Raw genomic sequence first — 17,176 nt, 5'->3', positions numbered from 1 at the left:
CAACAAAGGGGAAGCGCCGAGATGAAACGCATGGACATGTCACCCGAGGTGGCGCGAGAGTCGAGGGATTGGATGCGGTGGGATGATAGAATCAGGGGTGGGGGCGGGGTTTCACGATCCCGTTTTAGCGCTTGCCCCTTCCTGAGCGTTTTCCAACTCGAGACGCAGTTCTGCTGCGCAACCCCGACCACCTGTCATCTGCCGCTTTATTTCCCCCTAATTGTTTGCAGATTCGTTGTGACCGCCGCGCTGGTCGTGGTTTTCGCTGTAGGTCCATATCATACACCTCGCTCTGGGCTGGGCTAGGGAGTCCCTGAACGCACGCGTTCTGTTCCAAATACTTTTCTTGCCTTTCTCTCTCGCGACGAGCGGAGACTTGTCGCAGAAGTTCTGCCTCAGGTTTCCAGTGTCTCTCATCCGTGATCAAGAGTCTGAAATCTCTCAATTGTTTTGTTGTGCATCCTTGCCTCTTCAAGCGGCGCTTGTATGCCGTTGCGACATTCCGCCAACCATCCGCCTTTGCTACCCCTTGTACGCCTTCCACGTCTTCCACCTCATATTTCTTGAGGCAATCCCTCCATATCAGCTCACATAGCTCGTTGCTGTATCTTCTAGCCTCACACTGCCAATAAATAGCATCAGGGAGCGTTATTCGAAGAGCGTCAAGTTCCTCTGGGCTGTATCGCCGTTGTTCTATGTCCCAGAGTAAACGGAACGGTTGGTGATCGTTTTCAGTGCGAAAAATAGGTTCAGGTGTCTCTTCTAGGTCCTCCAGCATTTTGACGAGGTCTCCGTGTGCAAGAGAGGGTACGATGGGGGATTCGGACAAGTTGGGTGAATTCATCGTCCGCTGAAACCATGTCGCAGTGCATCGAAATTAAATGCGCATGGGATTAGATGTGTCGGTCGATTATGTGGTGATGGTCCAAAGGGTGATTACAAAGGGAGGTTTTGGTTGCGAAAACTGCGTGGGGAGAAAACTTCGTCACATGTCCCGAGACGATCACGTGAACGACGCGGGGCCGTTGAGATAACAAGTTTTCTGTCTTGATCACAATGTAGTCGAGACCACAGCCTCCTCGGCGTGATTTTGTCGGATATTATCCCAAAATATTGTCATTGCCGTCAACTCATTCTTAAGGCATTCTTTAAACTGCGCCTTGTTTAACCGTCTTGGCCGCTTGACCTAAGCTCCTACGGATAAAGAAAATCATCACGACATGAGTGCGGAGGACAACTTGCTGCAGAGCTCGAGATCCTTCCCTCAGTGCCGCCTACTACAATTCACGCTCCATGGATTGTGAGATCCCTCCCCTTTTCCCGCCTGGTCGGTCTGTTCTCCGTTTGAGCATAACGTCGACTCCCTATTACACCGCAACCAACCGCCACGGGTCTACCACTTACATCGGGCTGCGCGAACGAGAACTAGAGAAGAATGAATGTCAGACGCAGGGGGAAACGAGAAGAGCCTTTATAGCCAGCACAAGATACACCCATAGAGACATCTTACCTAATAACGTCGCGGCAACTGCGGCACAAGCTTCGATATTTCTATCATGACAATATCCATCGCAGCGCCGCGCCCGATGACCAGACTAGCCTAGCAAATCAGCGTGAATGCATTAGTGGACATGGGAGCCAGTACCGCAAACATGGCCTTTCACCCGCTCAAGGTCAGAAACCTCGAGCCACCGCTCCGGTTGAAATGAGTTACAATCCTCTAGAAAGCCACCAGAGGAGAACATTTTTGAGACCGGCGGACACAACATTGTAGATCGAGGAACGTCTCACTCGCTCACTTGTCAGCTGCCGAGCTGATTGCAGCCCCACTGACCTTTGAAGAACGCTCTGATACCTAGATTCCTGGTCGTGGAAGACCTGATAACGGCCTGGAGATCACTAACGGACTGGGAAGAAGAGGCCCGTACTGAAGACCACTGTACCGGCCAATGTTGGCAGCGAAGGCGTCTCACTTCACGGCTGACCATGCAAACTGCAGGGTCATTCGAGCCCACTACACTATCGAACAACAAAATGACAGGTCCATTCTTCACCATCTACTGCCCATCCGGGGCATTTGTCTTCATCACCGTTATCTGATGGGCGAAGTCGGGAGAAGCCTAGGGGTCCCGGTCTTCAGATGCTACCCTCTGAGCAGGCTCTCATGATTCTCGAGTACCTCGCTCCCCCGGTTTCCGAGAAGGACAATGTTTCTGCTTATCGGATCAGGTATGAGACTTAGCGCTATCATGCCGGAGATGGTACCAGATCGTTGTGGACAAACTAGCGGAGAGGTTGGTCCTCTTCACCTGCGACAATGCCATCCACGGTTCCCACAAACTTCGCCGTGTGACCGGGGACCCCCAAAAGTCCTCGCAGGTTCGGGAACTAGTCGTGCGTGACTGTTCCCGCCATCTGACAAGGAACGGCTAGCAAAAATTGTCCCGTTTGAAGACGAGCTGATCCCCTAAAAACCCCAATAACCGATGGACAAGATTATAAGCAAGCACCCCCACGTCTACGTGATCCTACTCCGTCCGGCAGCCTCCAACCCTCGAGAACACGCTCATGGAGCCGTCGAAAAACCGATTCACGCGGAAAACTACTCCCTCCCCCTACACCTACTGAGACTGAATCAATTACTGCGACGCCACAGCAACGCGAGAGCCCTCAAGATGCTTCCGAAGATCACGGCACGCGCGCCACCAGCAACTCTCTGACGGATAAAGATTTGATCGAAGAGGTGTTGAAAATGGTGGAAAATCCAAAAATGGCACAAGTTATGATTCTTGAGTTGATGTACAAGCATCAGTTCAACTATTCCCTCTTGAAAGAGCTTTTGAGAGGTAAGTTCCTCACCACCAAGTCACGGCCGGGAACCTCGACTGATGAACCGCCAGAAAAAAACCTGGACGTCAGCTTCTCAAGAGTCACATACGGTGAAGTCGCTCCTAAGCTGGGCTCGCTGCCGACTCTACAGGGGGAAGATATACCCACCTTTGAGATGTTTCGAGCCCGTTTGCCCAACTCGCTTTTCGAGGAAATCCTGGACGATGTTGGAATTTATCAATTGCAATACGGATCCCCAAGTCGACACCCCAATGAGGAAGCTCGGGCGCGGTTTCTCTCGGGCTATTTCAACCGAATCGTCGCAGAGTTTTCTGGACTTATGTTCAATACCCCGGAGGCAATGTTAGAGGGTACAATCGCAACAAAGGGCCACATTGAATATCAATTTAAGACGTATCGAGGAGTCACGGTGGTGTTCATCGAGGTGAAATTGAATGTCGGCAACCTGACGGAACGTCTTAATTGCTATGCACAGGTGATAGCAGAGTGTGACGGTAAGTTGTACTCGGCTATTAATTCTAGATCGGGACTTCGTTAATGGATATACAGCTTGCGCCTGGATGAACTCCCAGAATGGATTCTACGTGCCCATTATGGCTGTGTTGTGCGATGGACAATATTTTTATTTCTTTAAGTTTGAGGATCGACAAGAGACAGGTCGTCGAGTTTCGCGGTTCTTCTTGGGCGAGTTTCCAGACGGTCACCGGCGACAATCGATCCCTGAGCTAGACCATGGCGACGACGCTGTGGTCTACTTACACCAAACTCGCCTTCTTTGCGAGAGTCTTTATTACGTGTTTTTGAGCGGATACCACGAAGGCCTCAAGGGGTACTGGAATCAGAGTGTGGAACGAAGGAAGAGCGCACTACGTGAATCAACTCCGAAGTGGCACAACGCGACCGTTTTGGCCGGCAAAGCTCTCAAGGAAGCCACGCTTGCTTGGTACCTTCGACGTGACGATCAACTGGAGAAGTCGAAGGCGTCTGCAGACAAAGCGCGTGAATACTTGGTCCAGAGGTACCTACAACCACCCCCCTCTGTTATGGCGAAAGCAGTCTAACTATTTACAGCGTTGACGAAGTCCCGTGGAAGCGATCTCGGTTTGTGGCGCCGGAAGAGGCTCTAGACAATTTATAATTATCTTGGAGAAGCGGGCTAGTTAGTCTTATTTGCTATCCCACAAGTGGAAGCGAAAGTGGGTTCTTCGCTCAAAAGGTGATCGGACACCGTGGGTGTCGGAGCTGGCGCAGATGGGCCGTTGCTATGGCCCGACGGTGGAGGGCAACGAAGATGGAGACAGGCAGGCAGAGGAGACAAGCAGATTTCCTTTTCGTCGCCAAAATAGGGTATTGACCTTTGAGAGTCCTCGTTCTGTCCCGGTTATTCTCGATGTTTGAGAGCCTTGAATAGTTAGCGCGGAAGGCCTGGTCTATGCCCTCGATGGTTGGCGGCGGCGTGGGGGAGTACTCCTAGGAAGCGAGGCGAAGCCCCTTTGTCGGGGGTGGGAACTCGGTTCTGGCCAGTCGGCACCAATTACTTGATCCCCCTCCTGTCGGACGTGAGCAGCCCGCTATCTAATTAGCCTGATACTATGAAAGCCCTCTGCACACCTCTATACTGAAAAAAATACAACTACTTCAAGTTATAATAGAAAATACTGACTTCGTACCTCACACCCGTACCATTTCTCCTCCAGTTCTTCTCTGTGGGCCTCCACTGCGCCAATTATCCTCACGCCCGCCTTCCCACTCTCTTCTTCGCTGATGGTCAGACACGTGCGAGCGGTTCACTGGTGGAGCCGTCACCGCTCCTTACCCGTGCACCGAGCACCTGTTCACCCATCACCAAACACCCTTTACTCCACACATTTCCTGTAGATCTACTCCCTTATGCGCGGAGCACACCTGCACCCCGCTCACCGTGGCGACGGCTCTCTTCGGTTCCTTTTCCGGGGTTTGACGCGGTGTTCTCGCATCCAGGGTTTTCCCTCTTGTGAAGGCATTCGTTGCGCCCGCAAAAGCTGTAATCGTTGCGTCGCCGAGGGACAGGCAATAATGCTGTTGAGCAGTGGAGAAATATCACGAACATCCTTTCTCTAAAGCCACTCCTCAGGAAATGGACAGGGGAACATCGGGTAGGTGAATTAGGTGACACCCGCAAGGCTGGCAGGGTACAAGGCTATCAGAGACGAGGCTGAAATCGCAAGGCTCTCGGGAGACTAAAAACCTAGCGCTTACCCCACGTGACGTCACCGAATACCAATTTCTAGGGACCAGTGTCAGGCGAAGCGTCTCCATGGTCTTGCCCGTCCTCCAAATCTTCCATCTCGCAATGTCGACCATCGAGGCCCAACGCGTACATCGAGACGAACTCGTATTTGCCATGTTTACACATGCCATTGAGGGCTGCAGACCTGGTGACAATAAATGGATGCTAGTTAAGGATATAATCAGCATGGGAAATAGCATGGGGCTGGGGCCGGCGTAAGTCTATCCTTTATGAATAGACCGGAAGGCAATTAACTGATATCTTTGCAGTGTGATGACTTTCGATGTCATGCTAAGAAATAATGGCCTCGAAATCAGCGATCAATGCAGGTTGGAAGTGAGAGACGAATCTCTGTTGCAGACTGAAACGAAAGATGATCTCCCGACTGGCTACCCGAGTGGTGAAGTTCTCCTAAAGATTTATTGTTTATTGGCGCATTTCAAGCCAGATTTCGCGAAGGCGGCAGAACGAACTGGACGATCTGCAGAGGGGGTGTAAGTGTCACTCTTCTCTAACTGTATCTCCGCTAATGAAGAAACCCCAGTCGGGAACAATACGAAAGTATAATCGGTCGGCTGGGAAACGACATCGATGAAGGGGCATTGGAGTCGTACGATGACAACCGTGAAAGAAATCCCATGGCATAATGTACAGAATGATCGTCTTGAGGGAGGCAGAAGGGCCCTCTCTTTGGGTGTAAGAAAAGAAGGATCCGGGAATTCAACAACCGCAAGTCTCGCTTCGACATTACTGTACCTTGGCCGGTACACTGTGGAATTGCTCAATTTCGCGCCCACGCCCTGAAGCCCTCAAAAGTCTACTCGTATTCCTTGCTGGCCCTCTGGAGAAAATGAGTGGCACAGCAATCAGGAAATCTACCGTCGCCCTCGGGAAAATCCTGTCCAGACTCAGGAAGGAAATGGTGGAACCTTGTCTTTAAACTCCGACAGGGTAGTTCGTGTTGAAGATCCCGGTGGCTGAAACGGTGTGACAAGGATTAGGAGCTTGTGTATCTAAGATAGTCATCCCGCTTCCACAGGAAGAAAAAGGATAATCTTTACAACCAGCAATACTATCACTTGCTTCAACATATTCATATTCGTATTTATTCGTGAATATTCACATTATTCGTATTCATTTCGGAGCCCTACCTACTCCCCCCCCGTTTTCCCCCCTAAGTATCAAAGTTTAAATTTCGGTGCTCTTGCGCCTAGTTTGGAGTCGTCCCCTGAGGGACGCCTACCCCACCCCCCTCGAAACCGGTTTTCGGGCATAGTATTATATGAATCCCCCTTTTAACCCTCTCCCTAGCTGATAACCCCTTCCGGAACACCTATATCCCCTTCCGTTATAAACTCGACATAGAACCCATCTTGAGGAATACATGACATCGCTATGCATGAATTCCAATTTCTGACGAGTTTTTGGAACGCTTCTTCGCGTGAGGGTCCGTCAAATCGTAGCGGACTATACCGGGCGAGGATGACCGGGCACACCCCCCGAAACTCTTCGAACCCGACCGTCTCGCATTTGTCTCGAATCTTCTTCCATACGCAGTCCAGTTGCTCCGGCTGGAGATAAAAATCCAGTTGAAGGTCGGGGACGTCCTGGAGACCTTCTACCCGCGCCGCTTGGCTATTTAACTGGATCATCCGGACGCTGCTGTGGTGGAAATGCTGGAGCGCATGGGACGGTAGCGATTGCCCGATCGCGGGGATGACCACTTCCTCCATCCATTTCCGTAGTCTCGCCTCTTCCAAGATATCTTCCTCTAGATAGGGGAACACTAGTAAGAGCCGAATCTCCCGTGGTAATGAAATCCCGTTCGGCTCGTGGTACCGTCTAGGTCCGCCAAACTCGTATAGCTGAATCAGAGGTCCGCCCCAAGGTCGGAGGTCTGGCCGCACGCGGGACCGGATCCGGTTATAGATATGAGGCGGGAGGTCGCCGATAGTAAGAGGCTCGATCCAGCAGGTCGCGTGCCAATAGAAGCTGTCAAAGCACGCGGCAGTTGTGGGAAACGCGAGTACCTGTTGAACGTACGAACGACCTAGCTGGAGCTTCCAGTCCTGAAATGGCGGTGTCGACATATTCTGAGACGTAGCTTTCACGCGTGCGTGAGAAGGCCTAGGACCGATGCTGGTGAGAGTAGGAGATGTGAGCAACCCCCGCCCTAAATTCTAAGCTGAGTACTCGTTTGAACCGGAAAAGAGACGATGCGATTATGATATACCGATAAGAAATGGATGGTTGGAAGTAGACGAGGATTAGGTCAGCTTTGAGCCACATTGTGGCTAACTTAAAGTATAGCCCACGTTTTCAAGGTCCCTAATTAAGGTAATTTCCCCGCGAACCCTAAACCTGTTCACTACTCCTACGCCGGCCCTATTCACTCTCCTCGTCACTTCATCCGTGATACAGTCGCCTACTGGTATATCAATTCCCTAAGGTTTCCCAAGACGGTAGTCGATTAACCAAACCTAGCCTCGACAGTTCACGTCCTCCTGATGCCAGGCCCGGCGACCCCCCCTCTTCCCGAGCGACTGAGTCTAACACTACCTGACTTTAAAGACGTCGCGACCGTCAAACTACTAGTGGGCGGAGACAAATCCTCCTTCCTCGTCCACAGACCCCTCCTCGAGATTTCCGCCCCCTTTTTCACCTCGGCCCTAGAATCTCAATTTAAAGAGGGGAATGAACAGCTCATAACCTTTCCAGAAGACGATCCCGCTACCGTCCTTTGCTTCGTCCAGTGGGTTTACTACAAATCCTACAATCTACCGGACTCGGGGGACGAGCGTTTCATCCTCCTGGCGAAGTTATACATCTTCGCCGATAAAGTTCTGAGTGACCCGCTAAAGAACGATGTGATACGGATGCTATTCTACCTACGCTCCCAGGGCGTCGATCCTCCTCAACTACCGGTGGTTCGCTTCGCGTTCGATAATATGCCCCCACACTTCCCGTTCCGAAAACTGCTGGTGGACTGGTACGGCTGGCATATTGATTTAGCCTGGCTAGAAGAGCCTTCAACGATGGAGAGTTTGGCGCAGCACCCCGAGTTTACCGCCGAGCTTGCCTCCCGCCTAGCTAAGAGGGTGACGTCGAATATGGAGAGCCCACTCCTGGAAACCCCAGAGCCGTATCTTGCAAAGGCCACTCAATCCGACGGCCGCGTTCCCAGGCCAGATCCCCACGACGACGGCGATCACGTCTCGATATAGGCCCACGAACGAGAAGCCGACATCTCGACGCTTTATAGGCTCCCTAGCGCTGGGACTGCACCGTAGATGTGGGAAATTGACAAGTTACACAATTGTTGATGTTTGGGGGCCGGGGACGCTACTATAGAAGATTTTATGTTTGATATTATTCGGTTGTTCTATCGTGCACTTTATGAGATGCTTAGACCGCGATCCAATTCCGTCCCTAATTCATCGATTTGTCTGTCTTCTGGGGGTTCCAGCGCGGATGAGGGGGACACAACGAAATTGTCGCTTTGACTCGATGCCCTCGGTGACGACGTCTCCAGTAGCTTCGAAACGCTATGGACCCTGCTTATGTCGCTGAGTGGATTCTTCTTCATATACTCCAAGAGAATCGATGCTGCCAACTTGCGATAGACTGCCAATGACACGACTCCATTCAGGACCTAGGTTATGCGAAGAGATCAGCTGAAAAGAGAATCAACACTTGACAACTTTGTCACTCTGAGGCAACTTGCCTATACAATGCGGAGGTCCTTTTTCCAGAGAGGATGGAGACGCTTATTCCTGCCGAATCGGCGGGCAAAAGATATCGCCTAGGTCAGGTCTGCCAGCGGTGCCGAAGGAAACACACCGAATGGTTTGCAGTCACTCCCGAAGAAGCACAGCGAGTCATCCGGAACTAGTGTGAAATAGCTGCCTCCCCGCTTTATACGGAAGACAGGACTTTATCTCGTGAAGGGAGTCATGCTGTTGGCGGTCTGTCGCAAGTGACGGCATCGAATCTCTCTCAGCATCTGAAGGAAATCCTATCCAGCGATATGAGCAAAGCTCACAAAGTTTCGGGAGAGCCTACGATACCATCGCCGAGTCAAGGGGAAGACCTCATTGCGTTTCCCTCATCCGCCCCGCCTCCGCAGGAAGACAGACAAATCAATGGATTAGTAACGAAGTTGGATCGCGATCTGACTATCACGAACAATCGGACGATGATCGGATGTTTGAAAGTTCTTGATCTTGACTATAAATAGTGAGACGTTGGTCGAACAGGCCGCCGGTTCCGCCCCTCACTGTATCAACCTGGTCAGTCTAGATGTCACGTTTAGTAGAGTCATGAGAAAGTGCCAACGGCTGGAGCCGCTAGCTTGGACACATTACCTTGCATTTTCGTTGTGTAAATCACTTCAGTTTGCAATCGATGGGCCCATGGCGCCCACTACGCGATAGCCCCTGTCGTGACTTTGTTTGGACCTGCGTCTTCTTTGCCCAAGTCTCACGTCGCTTCAATCCTGCTCTGCACCCTCCTCCGAGTCACCATTCACTTTTGGGTATACTTTCGCCGGTCTTCTTCTGCCTCCAGCTGCATAATTCTTTCCTCAGTCGACCTAAGGTTCCCCTCCGCGGCCGCGGTGGCGTCAGAAATCAGAGCTCTGAATTCTGCTTTAGCTTCGCGGATGAAGTATATGTTGCCCGTAGAACTAACATAGAGTCAGCTTGTGTCTAGCGAAAGGGCAAATCTTACCTCGCAGCAGTTATCGCGCCAATTGCAAGACTTGTCGTATATAGTTGCAGCCGCTCGCAGAAGACCAATCCGTCGATTCTGACTGTGCTATCCGCTCTAATTCGTTCTTTACATCAACGCAGAATTTGCTTGTATATTCTAGGACACCTCTAACATTGTCGAACCCGCTGTTTTGAAGATTTGGTAGTTGGGGAAAATGCACTAGGACCGTCTGGAGTGCACTCAGTTGCGTGGAGAGGTTCGAGAAATCATGGAAAGGTTGAAGGGCTGCGAGGACATCAGCAAGGGATTGTCGCGATTGGAGTGACGATGAGACTAATTCCTTGAAATTAGGAGCCTCTAGCATCGTGGACAGTTGTGTATCATGGCGATGGTCTTTATGCTGGCGATTCTCGGTCAGGCGAAAGGCTGTATTATGGCTGGGCGGCTGACCTTGTTAACACGTGACAGACTTCTCTGCTCATATCCCCCGTCTTCCGGTGCGGTGATCGGAAAACCTTCCCATCTGAAGTGACCCTGCATCACAGAAGCCTGCATCATTCACGCAAGAAACTCCGATCTGCGTCGCATATCAGCATCCTGACATCCAAGAAACAAAAGTGCTTTTTATTGCCAGCGGACGTTTTACGAGACGGTACCAGCTGTTTAGTATCCTGCTGGTGTTCATCATGAGACGGGGAAACCAAGAAGTGAAGGTTGGAGTTCCTGCTGCGAAGGAGGAAAATCTACGTGTCTGGCTGTCGTACGTAGGACTTCCCAATTTGATTCACTAACGGTTTCAATAGATGGAGCCAGAGCGAGCGCGTGCCCGTGGCGGACTCATGTCAAGAAAAGATCTTTTGGTTTCCCCTAGATTTCCTGACCAAGCGATCCCCTATCTTCCAAGCCCAGCTGTGCGGAATGGGCGAGCGCACAGAACAAAATACCCTCATCCTCGAGAACGTCTCCTCCGGAACGATACGCGAATTTTACCGCTGGTCGCTGATGGAAGATCCACATATTCGGCACGATTCTAGCTTTGAGCAGGTGGATGCACTGGCAGAGCTTGCAGAAAAATACCATATTCATGCCCTAGGGTGGCAGGCGTCGGATCGCATCCGCCAGCAGGTACATTCTGGTCTTTGGCATTTAACCGCCGAGACAGTGTCACTCAAATACAAGCATCTGGCTCCTGGCAGTTGGCTGTTACAGCTTTATCGTGTTGCACTGGGCACAGTCGCCGAGTCTATCCCAGAGAACGTTGGCTATGACGTGGCCGAATGGCGACGTGCGGTGTCTGAGACGCCTGCACTCGGATTGGACTACATTGAGGCTCAAATACGACAGTATGATAGGAAATCACTTCGCCAAGGGGGCCCATGTCGATTTCACGACCATGGAAAACGAGCGCTACCCCCCAAAAGTAGGAACTCCGAGTTGTTATGTCCCTTTAAGGATGGAGGCTGCTTTACGGTCGAGGGCGAGCGCAAGGAGATCAGAAAGAAGGGCGGGGCAAGGAGGACGGAGCAGTTGCATGGAGAGGGTAAAGTGGAGGACGGTTTCAACGACTGGAGCCTTGATGAATAGTTCAACGATGTTCAGACAGATTCTTTGTGGATGAGGGATCTCTTTAAGATAACGCAATGCGTAGGTCTTGCAAGAGAATCCATGCAATCAGTGTTGAACTTGACATATGTCAATCACTCCCACAAAGGACATCGCGTGATCGATGTATAGTTCGGAAAAGTCTCCATCGTCCGCTTGTCCTAGCAAGCACCAGAACATTCATGGATGGCCTGGGCAAGGAAGCCGAACCACTTTCGGATGTCCAGACCCAACTCACCCAAGAACTGGGGCTCAAACGTCGCTGCGAGAAAGTCTTTTTGCCTCCCAAATACAATCCCACAGCTGAAGCATTCAAGGAGTTATCTGATGGTATTCAAGATGTCATCTCTGCATGCGATCAGTTCTTGGATAACAAGCGACGGCAATCTTGGTGGGAAAGGCTACTAAAGCGCTGGTGAGCACGGGTCTTTGGGTTGACACTTGGATGGCTACGAGTAGATTTCAACATACGATGGGGCTTTTCTCGTTCCGCTCAGAAACTTGAGGCCTCGGAGGGCGGGCAAATGGTAGAATCACCACAAGGAGATCGTCCACATCGTGCTTCTTTTCCCGCGTGTTCTTCGTGGCTTGTCTTCGTTCTTCGACTGGAATGACCCATACTACAGAAGTTCTAGACATCATCCCTACGCTAATAGAGGTGGCTCGGAAGTTTCATGACCATCAAGGTTGACTCATCTCACAAAGGCCGATCAACCTTCTTGTTTGCAGAGCTGCTTGTAGTGTTATGGCTGCAGCAGAAACGAAGTGGTCAAATGACTCAGAAAAGGAGACCAAGCCTTGCGCCTAATTCCATCCAATCGACAAATATGACGCCTGAAAGTCAAGTGTCGATGGCGGAGCCATGACGGGCATAGTAGCACAGCGCCCTTTTTCAAATTCGAGGACGACCGGCATTTTATTGACCTTCATCACGTTTTCCCAGATATGCAAGAAGTGTATCCGTATTTCCGACGAATTGGAAGGTGTTCTTCCCGGCGGACAGATGAGCGTACATGGGATGTCGCGACGCGACAATCTGCTTGGAACCGTTCGATCCTGAAACGAAGATGTTCGAGTGAGGAGGAAAATAACCCGCAATCGTGGTTCGATCAGAGCCAGACGACTCTTGGGTGCCGGAGGATGTCGCACGACTGCGACGGTGAGCATGTTGGAGCGCGAAAGTTCCGTCGTCTTTCGTGTTCGCATCAGTCCTGGTCTTGAGTGGTAGAGTTGCCCGTTCCTCGTCTTCATTAATCATCCTCGTTGACTGCGATGCTGGGATGTTACGGAGTCTGTCACTGGAAGCATGATCACTGGGCCACGCATCGCGATCTGTGTCGCGGTTTGGAGTTGGGCGGGTCGGGAGCCGGTGGTCCTGTCTTTGCGACGCGGATTAATTGGGGATCGTTTTCAACTTACAGATGAGAGGAAATACCTGCTAATTTGACGGACTGAATTGAAACCTGATCCGCTCTTGGTGGCAGGTTTGTCCGTGTCTGCGAGCGGTAGCAGTTCCCATTGTTTCCCTTGAAACTGCACACAGCCGCCTTCCGTTTCAACATTGGTCGTGCCCGATCGCCCAATCGTATTTTCAACGGTCACTCTCTTATTTGGCTCTGCTCTATCTTTAGTCTCCGTGTGGCTTGTTTTGGTAGGGCAGGTCGTGCCGCGATCTGACTGCCCGATTCCATTCGATTCTGGCTGTACGATATTTGGGACATTCGAGGCCAGAGAGAGATCGTCGTCCGGTCTGTAGTGCAATCGGTTAGCGCCACACGTGCAGCGAAATTTCAGAGAAAACCGCGAACTTGATTAAATCAGCCGTGTCTTCAGCGTGCTCCATGAAGCTTGCAAGTTCAACCTTTCCGTGAAATTTCTTAGGGCCAGTTTCCGTCTGAACATCGATCAGCAAATCGCCCGATTGTGTGATTATGTTTTGAAAAGTCATCCTCTTGTTTTGTGCCTGTGATTCGTTACCCATTTCCCCGTCGTTCGATTCGAGAACACAGGTCGCTTCGCAGTTTGGCTTCGCCATGTCATTCAAGTCTCTCTTGACGATATCCAATGTATTCGAGGCTATAGAACCTTCGTGATCTTTTCTGTAGGGCATTCGATTAGTAGAATGCGCCTCCAGGAGTTCTGGCGGAAACGGGCGTACCTGCCAAGTGTGCTTTCATCCTCGCCGGTATACTCTTCAGCTCGGCCGGCTGCTCGACTTGTAATGTCATCGCCTTGCCCACTTTTGTCAGCTTCACTAATTCCCTGAATTGAGCTTTCGTTGATCATCTCCCAACCGTCTTCGGCATCGTTACACGGGGACATCGTTGGTTTTTTGGTTGGGGTAGGGAGGGGGGTCGCGATAGCACAAAATTCATCCACGACCTCTTCGGTAAGAGGAGATTGTGGGAAGGTATAGTCGAGTTTCATGCACAATAAGCACGAATTTGTTGGCAATGGACAGAGTCGAAGGTGCTGTCATATGGGGGTGTTTATTCTCGCCGAGATCGTAAGCTCCCGTCTGCCCGACCTTAGCGCTCGTCGAGATAGTCCTGCGAAAGTTGTACGTTCGTGAACAGTTGAGACTTCAAAATGCTCTAGGGGGATGCGAATGCGCGACAAGTTTGAAGTCTCGAAATTATTTGGTTGGGGCTAAGGAGAGCGGGTGATCATGGCACGGTCCGTCAGAGCCCTGTGGTGGACCTAGCTGTGCCAGTTGTCGCCCTACTTGTAGATCCCACTACTGGGGCGAACGAGCAGAGCCACCCAACCAGCACATTCCAACAACGTGCGAGAGCGCCCTCGATGAAGCCGTGAAGCGCTTTTGCTTGTATGTCAAAAAGATACGTGCGCGCGTAAATGTTTCACCTCCTCCAGTCACGAATAGTGCTGCTGGAAATTTAGACAAATCCCCATAAATCCCCTTGGTCAAATTAGATATAAGCGCCTCTCTGGGAGGCGGTGAGAAGGCACATTTCGTCCGGGCGCCAAAATCGAGGCAGACGGAGGGTTTTTCCCAGCCAAGGCACATTAGGCAGACACATCCATAGCGTTTCAGCAGAATCTTAACCGCTTACATATTACACCCTGCCTGACGGTCCCCACTCATTTTCAACTGCTTCGATCCGTCAAACAGAGCAGCTAAAATGGGCGACGAAAAGCGTAGGTGTCGTTCCGACTTTGTATCCAGACCAACATGGCAACTCACTTGACAATAGGATCCGTGATTTCACAGAAGGGGCCGCAGTCGGAATTGCCTCCACCGCCGTATATCGAAGCCACGTGCAGCACGAGAGAGACTATAACTGATGTCCCAGACGGCAAATGGGATCTCGCATGCACAATTCCCTCACACGATATGTGCCTATGCTTGACCGAGGAAGGCAGGCCAACGTGGCTGAACATGTCAGATCACACTGAACCCTCCGGCAAGAGCTTCCGGCGGCACGGATTCGATGTTGACCTCACTCGACCTTCAATCACGTTGAAAAAGCAATCGTATACCTGGTCATGTGAACGAGATTCCGCCGCAGGAGGTCTTTTACTGTCCCAAGGCAAAGATTTGTCACTGGCAAACTTCGGGAATCAATTGGTCATCTTCGAGCGGACGGTTGAGATCGAAGACCGAAGTCGACCACCACCAAAGTCTCCCGAGGACAAGAAAGGCTCTCTTAAAGTCGAAACAGCATCTCCCAACATCTTCTGTCTCACGGGAACAGATGTCTATCAGGTTGAAGGCGACGAAAAAGACCTGGTCATTCGGTCACAATGTTTCCTGAGGCTGTGGGACATAGTCAAGGGAAGATTCCGCTGGGAGATGTTCAAGCCAGTGGGACAACTCTTCTGCCTCACCAATCAGTATGTCGTCTTCCAAGTTAGTCGCTACAAGCTACATCAGCGAAAAAACGGTTATATACATGGGGAGTTCGCTTTTCCCGCTTACTCAGTCTTCATTAGCTTAAAAAATGAGGACAAATTTGGTCCCATGGTAACTAAGGATGGGCTCGTGTTGTACAAGCCGTGCAAGAAGGCCCTTTTTATGTGTCATATCGGTGATCGAGAAGTCAGAATCCAAGCATGGGAATCAGAGGACGAAATACGAGGTTCTCTGGTCCTGCGTGGCGACCTGAACAATCTCCAGGTGGAGATTATTGGGCAGAACGCTAGTTGGACCAAGCATGAAATGGAGGAGCCGGTCTTCAAAAATTGGGATCCGATCAAGAAGTACGTGCTGAAGACGTGACTTTATCACCCTCCTGTACCCGGATACGCGGCCATGCATCAGCTGCTATAGGAAGGCACTTGCCCTTTTGCGATCGACACAGGCGAGAGGAAGGGATTTGACAATTTGGCAAGGCTGGTGTCTCACACCGCAGAAGATACATCAAAAAAAAAGGATTCCATCGATGCTCGACAGTGGAGTGGGCAGCCGAACATCCTGGCGAGTGGATCCTATCTCCTCTTCCTGCGGCAATTAGTTAGACCGTGGCATCGATGAGGATAATGCATCGGAGCATAGAGGTCTGATACTTTACCAACCGGCGGTGTTCGGTCTACATGTTTTGAAGGAATTTGGTATATCCGCTGTGACATTGCCGTACTTTCTATAGCAATATCAATCATTGATACGATGTCACGGTGGTGAGAGCGCTGAAGAAATCCAGTGGTGACAATATCTATTCTGAAGAGTTTCCTTTGAAGGATTCGTCCTCTGTATCCCGACGCTTTGAGACATGTTCCTCAGCCTCAGCATAGGCAATTTCGTCGCGGTCGCTAAGCTGCCTACCGGGAGTCTGTGTTCGCCGGCGTTTCTTTAGCCGCGGATTCTGCTCCTGGCTTGTTGTTTTGGCTATTTCCACAATAGCTTCCGGACACGAAAATGTCTCTGTCTAAGTCTTTGATATCTTTGCTAGTCTTTTCTTCTGGGAAATCCTCCAGATGCAGTCGCAGACCGAGGGTTTTGACCGTATTTAGTTTGCCATCGTCATTTCGGAACACCTGCGATACGTCAATCTTCGCCAGACAGTAGACCAGCCAGACTTATTTAGTTTGTGACCGTCGACCCGACAATTTATCAGCTCCTGAGCTCTGCTCCTTTGCCCGCCAGACGGAAAAGACGGCCTTTTGCTCTTGTTGTGCTCAATGTCCACTCCCACCATAACCCGAATCACAAGGTCGTTTCCTAAAATGTATTCCTCCCCAAGATAGCTTAAAACCCTCCCGTTTTGTGAACGCGCTACCTCGAGGATCACGGTGGGTAGCGGCGAGCTGAGATGCTGGAAAGAACTGTCTGGATTGTGGCTCCTATAGTCTGGGTCTCGACTCCCGAGCTCTGATTGTGGCAGACCCAACGTCTGGGGCGTTTTTTCGCAAAATCTGCAGCTGGACCAGACTCGCTGGAGAGGAGACGCAGCTGTTCACTGATACGCCCGCTGAGACTACGCGAGAATAGATCATGGATTTTCGTGGGCATGCGCAAAATGACGCGTGTCGCTCGAAGGAAAGTAATCAGAGCTGTGCATCGAGGTCAGCAAAACATATCTTTTTGCCCCTTGCGATGAAACAACTCTAACATACCGTATCTTGTCGTCTCGTTGCAGCAAGTGTTTCACGGCATTCCACTCTCTCCTATCGACCTTGTTGTTGCGCCTGTAACAGTTGCCGTTTTACACGCGCTTCAGGCGTTACCTGATTGCGCCTAGTGCCAGGAGGTCTTGCGACATGGCAGGACTCAGGAGAGGTCTTCCT

The 17,176-nt window shown here is 51.0% G+C and overlaps 8 protein-coding genes across 10 annotated transcripts; 5 read left to right on the top strand and 3 right to left on the bottom strand.

Moving 5' to 3' along the window:
• Nucleotides 1-124: 124 nt before the first annotated feature.
• On the bottom strand, nt 125-778 carry PV07_12534 (uncharacterized protein; the record flags this gene model as incomplete). The annotated part of the gene is made up of 1 exon (XM_016400068.1): nt 125-778. The coding sequence occupies one exon, from the start codon at nt 776-778 to the stop codon at nt 125-127; it is 654 nt and encodes a 217-aa protein (XP_016242288.1).
• Nucleotides 238-4,479, top strand: PV07_12533. Of its 2 annotated transcripts, XM_016400067.1 has the most exons (5): nt 238-531; nt 616-2,846; nt 2,901-3,344; nt 3,400-3,868; nt 3,922-4,479. In XM_016400067.1, the coding sequence occupies exons 2-5, from the start codon at nt 2,753-2,755 to the stop codon at nt 3,986-3,988; spliced, it is 1,074 nt and encodes a 357-aa protein (XP_016242287.1). In that variant the 5' UTR covers nt 238-531; nt 616-2,752; the 3' UTR covers nt 3,989-4,479. The 2 variants fall into 2 exon arrangements, with proteins under 2 accessions (XP_016242287.1, XP_016242286.1); XM_016400066.1 differs by having other exon boundaries at nt 238-2,846.
• Nucleotides 4,480-5,157: 678 nt separating this feature from the next.
• On the top strand, nt 5,158-6,209 carry PV07_12532 (uncharacterized protein). The gene is made up of 3 exons (XM_016400065.1): nt 5,158-5,334; nt 5,389-5,613; nt 5,664-6,209. Exons 1-3 carry the CDS (start codon nt 5,183-5,185, stop codon nt 5,764-5,766), a joined length of 480 nt encoding a protein of 159 aa, XP_016242285.1. The 5' UTR covers nt 5,158-5,182; the 3' UTR covers nt 5,767-6,209.
• Nucleotides 6,210-6,378: 169 nt separating this feature from the next.
• Nucleotides 6,379-7,353, bottom strand: PV07_12531 (uncharacterized protein). The gene has a single exon (XM_016400064.1). The coding sequence runs from the start codon at nt 7,207-7,209 to the stop codon at nt 6,427-6,429; it is 783 nt and encodes a 260-aa protein (XP_016242284.1). The 5' UTR covers nt 7,210-7,353; the 3' UTR covers nt 6,379-6,426.
• Nucleotides 7,354-7,497: 144 nt separating this feature from the next.
• Nucleotides 7,498-8,533, top strand: PV07_12530 (uncharacterized protein). The gene is made up of 2 exons (XM_016400063.1): nt 7,498-7,550; nt 7,604-8,533. The coding sequence occupies exon 2, from the start codon at nt 7,627-7,629 to the stop codon at nt 8,341-8,343; it is 717 nt and encodes a 238-aa protein (XP_016242283.1). The 5' UTR covers nt 7,498-7,550; nt 7,604-7,626; the 3' UTR covers nt 8,344-8,533.
• A 1,838-nt stretch (nt 8,534-10,371) lies between these two features.
• Nucleotides 10,372-12,003, top strand: PV07_12529 (uncharacterized protein). The gene is made up of 2 exons (XM_016400062.1): nt 10,372-10,578; nt 10,633-12,003. The coding sequence occupies exon 2, from the start codon at nt 10,748-10,750 to the stop codon at nt 11,411-11,413; it is 666 nt and encodes a 221-aa protein (XP_016242282.1). The 5' UTR covers nt 10,372-10,578; nt 10,633-10,747; the 3' UTR covers nt 11,414-12,003.
• On the bottom strand, nt 11,782-14,240 carry PV07_12528 (uncharacterized protein). The gene is made up of 4 exons (XM_016400061.1): nt 13,590-14,240; nt 13,240-13,530; nt 12,867-13,181; nt 11,782-12,810 (listed from the first exon to the last, which is right to left on the bottom strand). The coding sequence occupies exons 1-4, from the start codon at nt 13,856-13,858 to the stop codon at nt 12,348-12,350; spliced, it is 1,338 nt and encodes a 445-aa protein (XP_016242281.1). The 5' UTR covers nt 13,859-14,240; the 3' UTR covers nt 11,782-12,347.
• Nucleotides 14,241-14,408: 168 nt separating this feature from the next.
• On the top strand, nt 14,409-16,083 carry PV07_12527. 2 transcript variants are annotated; one of them, XM_016400060.1, is made up of 2 exons: nt 14,409-14,590; nt 14,647-16,083. In XM_016400060.1, exons 1-2 carry the CDS (start codon nt 14,575-14,577, stop codon nt 15,669-15,671), a joined length of 1,041 nt encoding a protein of 346 aa, XP_016242280.1. In that variant the 5' UTR covers nt 14,409-14,574; the 3' UTR covers nt 15,672-16,083. The 2 variants fall into 2 exon arrangements, with proteins under 2 accessions (XP_016242280.1, XP_016242279.1); XM_016400059.1 differs by having other exon boundaries at nt 14,409-16,083.
• Nucleotides 16,084-17,176: the final 1,093 nt, after the last annotated feature.

Source organism: Cladophialophora immunda, assembly GCF_000835495.1.
Source record: "Cladophialophora immunda strain CBS 83496 unplaced genomic scaffold supercont1.11, whole genome shotgun sequence".
In the NCBI taxonomy this organism is placed as follows: domain Eukaryota; kingdom Fungi; phylum Ascomycota; class Eurotiomycetes; order Chaetothyriales; family Herpotrichiellaceae; genus Cladophialophora; species Cladophialophora immunda.
This window is presented reverse-complemented; position numbering and strand designations above follow the sequence as displayed.